Here is an 8,140-nt window from a genome sequence, read left to right as displayed (position 1 = left end):
TATAGTGCTTCATCCAAAATTATATTATACCAGTATATTGATGGCGCAAATACATCTATCTGATTGGTCGAGACGCGAAAAGAACCGTGGTATATTGTGGATATACCAAGGCTGGCATACGCGCACGCTCACAGCTTGAGCAAAAATCTGGTTTTGACGTTCCACGCCAGAAATTCAATATACTGTTATGATAATAGCAATAAATCACACCAAGTGACGGTATACCACTCGATTTTGACCAGATCACTTCACTACCGCTCATGCATATATGTCGTAAACTCGTCAAAATCTCGTGGTAAAATCGTAATACATGGTGTCTATCAGGCAAATTATTGACAATTTTCCCGCACAAAACATGCTATATCTGTATATTATATATGTTTGACAATGTATTTAAATGACCTTTGCTTGAATTCTGAAGTAAAATGTGCATTTGTGTACAAGAAATTGATTTTAGAATTCCAAAATGTTGATTCACTATACATGGTAGTCTATGAGAGAACAATAAACTATTTTTCCCGATATAAAACATAACAATACCTGTGAATTTATAGACGTTTGAAAATTGATATACACTTCGCCACCTGTCCCATATGTTTTTGTTTTGTCTTTCATAAGTTTTAACTATTCAAGGTGCTTAATGTAGGATACCACTTCATCTTCTTTGGGTTTTTATGGCTCGTTTTCATATTGTTCGTTTAAAACATTTAAACACTTCTCCAAATATCAATTCGTAATTCTTATCTGTTTACAAGACCAAAAGACATATAGCTTTTGCAATCGACATCCCGAGAAACATATAAAAAGTGGGGAGCTTTTGTCACTCTTTATGGTGATTGATTCTTCTTTTTTTCTGTAGTGTTGTATTGGTTCTTTGTGTAAATAGAGCATATAAAATTGTAATATCTTCTCTTGGTTTCCCTGTTTGTACGTACAGTAAAGGTATTACAGGTCAAAGGTCAAATAGCGTCCAATAACACCAAAAGTTTTTTGTACTCTGCGAAAAAGTTATTGGATACCGCGTCCTCTAATACTACAATTTACTGTACAATGAAACTCCATACATTACAGATGCAGGTGTATAATAAAGCCAGGTTATACAAAATCTGCTTTAAGTTATCTTAATGTACATCCAAGAAACACCCTTTCGTCACACTATAGCAAAAAACTGCGAGACTGGAGTAAGAAAGTGACGCTTTCTTGCAATTGATAAGAACCTCTTGTTATTCTCACCCCTGTCGGTGAGAATTGTTAATTCTCACCAGTGAGCTGCAAGAAATGCACTCCTCAAGATTGTGAGAATAAAGTATGATAACAGATTCTCGCCGGTGAGACTGTAAATTCTAACCGGGCACGGTGAAAATAGTAATTTTCACGGTGAGAATGTATCATACTCATTATACTGGTGAGAATCAAGCAGACTCGCTGTTCACTGGTGAGAATCAGCCAGACTCGCTGTTCACTGTTCACCAGTGAACAGCGAGTCTGGTTAATTCTCACCTGTGATCGGCAAGTCTGGTTGATTCTCACCAGTGAATGATGAGTATGATGCATTCTCACTGTGAAAATTACCATTCTCACCGTGCTTGGTGAGAATTTCCAGTCTCACCGGTGAGAATCTGTTATCATACTTTATTCTCACCAAGGAGTGCATTTCTCGCAGCTCACTGGTGAGAATTAAAAAATTCTCACCGACAGCGGTGAGAATAACAAGAGATTCTCACCAATTGCGAGAAAGCATCACTTTCTCGCTCCAGTCTCGCAATTTTTTCCTATAGTGTCATGTGCGTAAATAAAAATGAGCAGCCTGTCTGTCTGATCTCGTCACTAAAAATTCAACAATTAGAAATAAATATTGCATGTATGGATGCGTTCACTTGAAGGTATATTGTTAATGAACCAGTTAATTTATTAAATTAACAAGACCGAATTAACCTTAAAAACGTATGTATACAGAAACCATGAGATTGACACCATGGAAATACCATAAAGGTAAGTCCATCCCAGGAAGGTGATTTGGTGCAAATGACTGACGTGAGCAATACATATTGTTCGGGAAAACAGGGTACTTGTTTACGTATAACCAGCATATGAGTTGGAGCTAATTTTTTTATGGTCGGATATGGAGTATCTGCCTTGTGAAGGCAATTAAAACTTAATGCGACCATTTCATATCACCTAACACCTGAACTAGAGTTTCCCCAAGTGTCTTTCCCCGAGAACATTATTCCAAACTAGGCATTGTAATGTTAATTTAACATGACGCCCGATGCAGATCGAGCAAATCATGAGGACGTTTCTTTCTTGGAAGTTTTAAGTATTTGTTGATTTCTACACCTCATATTTCAGAATGTGAACACCCGTCAAGTTGACACATTCCACAAACATTACTCCGACAGAACGGTCACTATAAACATTCACGTTTCTGAGTAATTTAAAAAAACAAATGAAATCAGAGTCTGTCTATAATAACGTGTTTCGATAGTTCGATAATAGTTTCATTATTATCAGTTCAGATTGATGAAACTGCCTTGAGCTGAAACTGGGCATTTACTCCATAGTAGTCTGTGCATCGGTGGACTTGTCGTGTCCTGTGGCCTTTGTATCAGACTCCGGTAATCCATGTGTAATGCTAGGAGAGCTAGAGAAGGAAGGGGTTTCCTCTACAAGATCATGGGCTGTATCTAAGGAAAAATGATAAATCCATTTTTAAAAAAATACAATTCTGGTACTATTGATTGTCATAAAGCGCCGTTTCAATCTTAAAAGTAAAACGGGGGTGGACAGCTTGCCGAACATTCTCTTTGCATCATCAAATGTGGTGAGACTCATTCATTTACATTTACCTGTTTGCTCCATATTCACACGTCCATTACCCAGCAATGCAACGGATTCGGAAGAGCCCCTGTGAGTTTCGTCCTCCATCTTTGGTGCATCTGAACATGTGTAATATGTTCATATTAGTGACATTTTAGGTTGAACTTTTACAATTCTTGTCATCATATTCAAATAAATATTATATATCTGACGAATGTTTGACAAAGGAATGACGTAAAATTCCGACAACGAGCTGTTGTGTCGCTATCTTAAGATAATATCGCATTGTAACAATATAGCACTTGAAACCATGTCATATTATCTAATTTTTCGCGTGCCTACGAAAATGGCCCCTCTGGCAAGCGAGGGGCAAATTTGGTAGTATGCTAGCAATATTAGGCCCTACAACACCCCGGAAGAAGTTACGCGACCATACGTAAAATAAATGAAACATTGAATAGAGGAATAAAATGGCGATTGAAAGTCACTTTAGCGTTAGTTCACAAGCGCAAACCGTAGAGAAAGAACAGCTTCTTCAGTTAACGGCGATGTCATATTGACTGTCATAAATTCGACGTATTTTTCGAAATGTTATAATAGGCAGTCACTGTTAATCAAGCGGCGTTTGTCATGATACAAAAATTATATAACTTAACTCACGTCCATTATTCACAGTTACATTGTTTGTAATTTTCATGCCATTAGTTGATACGCATCTTGTGCCGGTCTCATGGGATACCTCTATGTCTCTTTGATCTGTAATGGCAAAAAGGATGACGATAAATTAACTAAAACAAAAGGTTCTTTCATCTTGAAAAATTCGTTTAATTCTGTGTGTAAATTTACATATGGACCTTTTCAATAGAAAATCATCTTATATATATATATATATATATATATAATATATATATATATATATATATATATATATATATATCAGTCAGGGTCATTTCCAAAATTGGCGACGCTATACCATAATATTATTTCCACGATTAGCCAATCACCTATCGGATTATGTCACAGATAAGACTGCAGTCACTGAAGGTTTGCCATGGTTTATATGAATCACTATCGGCTACTTTCGGCCCTCGTGTTGGCCGTAAAGTCCAAAACTTCGCACTTCTTTTATGATGAACATGATCCTACGCTCTTCAAAAATACTTTGACAAACAATAAGACTATGAAACAAAGCAGCAACCACGATATTAACGATTCATTTCGATTACCGCTTTCTTTATTTCCTTCATCTCTCTCGAGTAGAATTTTTGATAACTGCCATCTCTGATACAAATGGGGTTTTCTGAACGATCTGTGTAGGTACACGATTTATATTTCGCAGGACTTCAAGCCAAAGTCTGAGGATCAAAGCAATATATGGGGTCGCCTGAGCCATACTTAGTACGCGATTTTGAAAGAGTGTGTTGAGAGAGTGGCCACACAACTGTTCGAGATTGTGACAGAATACGGCGTGATTGATTGTTATTTTCACAAACGACATCCGCATTCCCATGAAATAAGCAACGTAAAGTGTTTTGGCAAAACTGCTCTTATACAACTGACAATATCTTTGACACGGATCTAAAAAACTTATGTGGATGGTGCGGTGGGGGAGTGTATTGCAAGGTAGAGTTCAACACATTATGGCGTACTTAACATGTAACGCATGTGGAGATTACCAGGAAATACATTTTTTACTGGTGGCTCGCTGGTCGCTGATTGGCTAATGATACGAAAATACATTATTGTGGCATCATAGGCCAGTTGCTAGAGCAGTGGACTCATGATCAAAGGATGGCGAGTTCGAGCTCTGGCATGGCTATGATGTTGTGTCCTGAGCAAGGCACTTTATTCCTCATTGTTTCTCCCCACCCAGGAGTGTGGTAGGACAGAGGTTGTTATGTGTGTGCTGCGCTTATTGGCTGCCAGGGAGTTGAGTGGTATCATAGTAGGTCCAGTGACCAGGGGTAATAATAATTATAAAGCGCCTTGATCACATGTACTTGTGGATATGTGCGCTATATAGGAACCCAATATTATTACGGTATAGTTTCGCCAATTTTCGGAAGTGACCCGGACTGCATATCTGACTTCTTGCTCCCCGGAGATTCTTTTTTATTACCTTCTCGTGTCTATTTATAGACAGAGAAGGTATTAGAGTTGAAAAACCAGTATGCTGGTGTCAACTACTTCCGTCTGTCAATACTTCCGTCTGTCAAGATACGTCATGCCATTGTGGTGGGTCATATCATAAACTGGTGGGGGTGTTCATGGTTCCGGTTGAGGTGTAGGAGAACGATTTTGAGCTGTGACAAAAATCAAAGGGACTTAGCGGCATAGCCACAGTGTTAAGCCTTTCTCCAAGGTTCTTAGTTGACTACGATCTATTACAGACTACTGAGCTGACGTTAGGGGTACTCACTTTGTGTTTGCTCACTCTGTGTGCGCTAGTGTTTGGTACTGAGTTGCGTGGATATCCCCTCATGGCCTCACGTGATATGGGCCTGTTGCATAATCTGCAGATGATCATATGCCTCTGAGTCTGAAAACGGTCATTGTGTAAGCCTGTCGGCATTTTCCTTGCATTTTTTCTCATTAAATTTTGCAAAATATCGGCGAGTACCTCAATATTTCAAGATAACTCTTTCTTCCCAATCGTTTCCTGGAGTTTCAGAGTCATATGAACGAAAATGAGTGAAAGTTTTAGACAGGAAAATCGGACGTCGGCCATGTTCAATGTTTACAGTACAATCAGAAGTTTATGTGGAGGAAATAACTAAAGAACACTGTTCATGATGCCCGCCCTCTAGAGGCAGACCTTCCTATATGAAGTACCACATTTGATGCTTGTGGAAAGCTTGACCACACAAAGGAGCATTTAAACTTTTAGAAAATGACAAATTGAATAAGAAGGTATTCTGAAAATGTCAAATACTGAGGAAAAATGCGCAAATATTCAAAATAAACAGGTTAACTGACTGGTCAGCTATAAAAAACAATGAAAATGTTTATGATGAAAAGTTTTTGAGATGCGCACATTTTAACAAATACAGAAATTATTAATATTATAAATATAAGACCAAACTATTTTTTCAGGGATGGGACAGGTTGGAAATGAGGGGTGAGAGACAAAGGCACTCCTATTGCTGCATGTGGATGCAGCCACACCATTTCATTTACAGCATACTTATTCACTGTGTTGTGTTCAAGTTCCATATTGTACTGACTGTCATACAAGGATAACATAAGCAAAGCAAATCAAATTAGAAAAGGATCAATGCTGTTGTGTGGATTTTGCTGAACATGGCTGATTTTAATATTTCGCCCTATATATTTGGTATCCAGCAAAGGCATATTTTGATGTAAAGTCAAAATTAACACTACATTGCGGACAATATATGTTACCATTTCTGCATGAACTTTTCTTTTTTAAATTATAGTATAGTAGTACTTTGAACAGATTAACAGTTATCGTGATGTCACCCATAATTTTACATCACAAAGACTGTAATTCTGCCAATCTTTTATTTTTCAGTCATTTTATAAATTTTGCACTGAATAAGATGATTGAACAAATTGCAATGTTTGAATTTGTAAACTCAAAGAATAAAAATCCTTTGGTCACAGATTAAATTATTTTTTGAAAAGAAATTTACTCTTAAACACTTTTAGCACATATTCTTTACATTTACACGGTCATGTATTTCAAGGAAAATATGCCTATTAAAAACAGTAATTTCTTCACTTTCAATTTTTTTTCAATACTATGACAATTATCAGCCATGAGGTTTTACAAACACAAGATCAGATAAGCGTTTTTCATCATTTCCACAGGACTCTTTGGAAAATCCATTAAAACAGTTAAAAGTAACTTAAAATGATCACTTGGTATACATTTAATTTGCAGATGCCAGGTTGTGTATTTCACATGCACTCAGGTCAGTAGGGAAGTGCGTCATTACTATTTTGGACTGTTAATTCTTATTTCTGAATTATTGAACTTTTTTTCCACATTGAACTATCTTTAGGCAGTTTATACTGTAGCTTAGAATTTTTTTTGATTGATGTATTTAATCATCTTTTGGGTTCTTTGGGTCCATATCCCACCTCATGCCCCTACATCATCAGCTATTTACCAACAACTCCATGCCAACAACCAATTACCTGACCTGGCCACACATTAGAGAAGGTACAGCGTCATTGACGGTATTTTTATTTTCCGAGTAGCTCCTTTGTTAACGTTGACTACAATACCATATCATATCATCGTACCATATCATATCGCTGTACTTAACTGAGCCTATGGTGTGCCATGGAAAGACCAAACTGTAAGTGTCGTGATGATAAGAGTAAAAGGAATATGTTTTTACCTTTTCGCTTTAATCTTGATTTGATAAACTTGATCAGCAGCTGAAGAAATACGACAATTACTAGTACAGATACAACCACACACAGCGTCAGCATGACTCTGTCTTGGTACTTTTCGAAGAACCCTTGAAATAAAGTGAATACGTCGACATTACGTCAAATGTCCTGCGATGATTTAGGGGCTTTTGAAATGCTCTTTACTGTGTATATAGTGTCGATTTTAGCTGTCATGAAAACTCCTCAACAAGTCAGTAAGTTGCCTACTTAGTTGAACGATTCTATCATATTATGCGATGTGGTCTACCTAATTATAGGTTACATACAGTTTGTGTGTGTGTTACTCACCTTCAGGTGGCAGTTGAAGATAAGCTGCAGGATAGGAAATAAAGTCATTAAAGTCAAGGGGGAATACACAAGATTATTACTTTAACAACTAGCATTATACCGTTAACACACGAGAAGCTTTACACTTGATTTAAGTAATACCATTTTTAACTTCGCCAATTTGGTCGTAACTATATTTGCTTAACTTTTGCATTATTTTGTATCAAGTCGGATTTTTAAAATTTTATGACCTGATCCGTTATATGAACGCCAATTGACCGACAATATAAATGTGTCACGTGCACGTCACATGAACAGAAGGGAATGATTATGAATGATGTGTTTGTACACTTGCGATGAGATAAGAGCATACGTTATGACAATCTCCAGACGTTATTTCTTTTAAATTGGCTGTCATAAACTGTTATCTTTATAAGCTAAATATATTATTTCTATCTGCATGACCGATCTATATAAATTTGTTCCGTTCGCTTCTCTGATATTTGTAGATCACCCTTACCTATAGAAATTGTAACTTACATCTACATAACCAAGTTTTCTAAATGTATTAAATCATGCTTACTTAGGCATTTGTCCAGGCAGGTGAAAGAGACTTGAGAAATGTCTATATTAA

At 36.9% G+C, this 8,140-nt stretch overlaps 1 protein-coding gene across 1 annotated transcript; it reads right to left on the bottom strand.

Moving 5' to 3' along the window:
• Positions 1–1,747: 1,747 nt before the first annotated feature.
• Positions 1,748–7,545, bottom strand: LOC139143137 (uncharacterized). Its single transcript, XM_070713280.1, has 5 exons — positions 7,528–7,545; positions 7,185–7,307; positions 3,478–3,573; positions 2,847–2,936; positions 1,748–2,684 (listed from the first exon to the last, which is right to left on the bottom strand). Exons 2-5 carry the CDS (start codon positions 7,276–7,278, stop codon positions 2,551–2,553), a joined length of 414 nt encoding a protein of 137 aa, XP_070569381.1. The 5' UTR covers positions 7,279–7,307; positions 7,528–7,545; the 3' UTR covers positions 1,748–2,550.
• Between the last annotated feature and the right edge of the window lie 595 nt (positions 7,546–8,140).

This window comes from Ptychodera flava, chromosome 11 (genome assembly GCF_041260155.1).
Source record: "Ptychodera flava strain L36383 chromosome 11, AS_Pfla_20210202, whole genome shotgun sequence".
Taxonomy (NCBI): Eukaryota; Metazoa; Hemichordata; class Enteropneusta; family Ptychoderidae; genus Ptychodera; species Ptychodera flava.
Note: the sequence above shows the minus strand (reverse complement) of the source record. Positions and strands in the feature narration are given on the sequence as shown.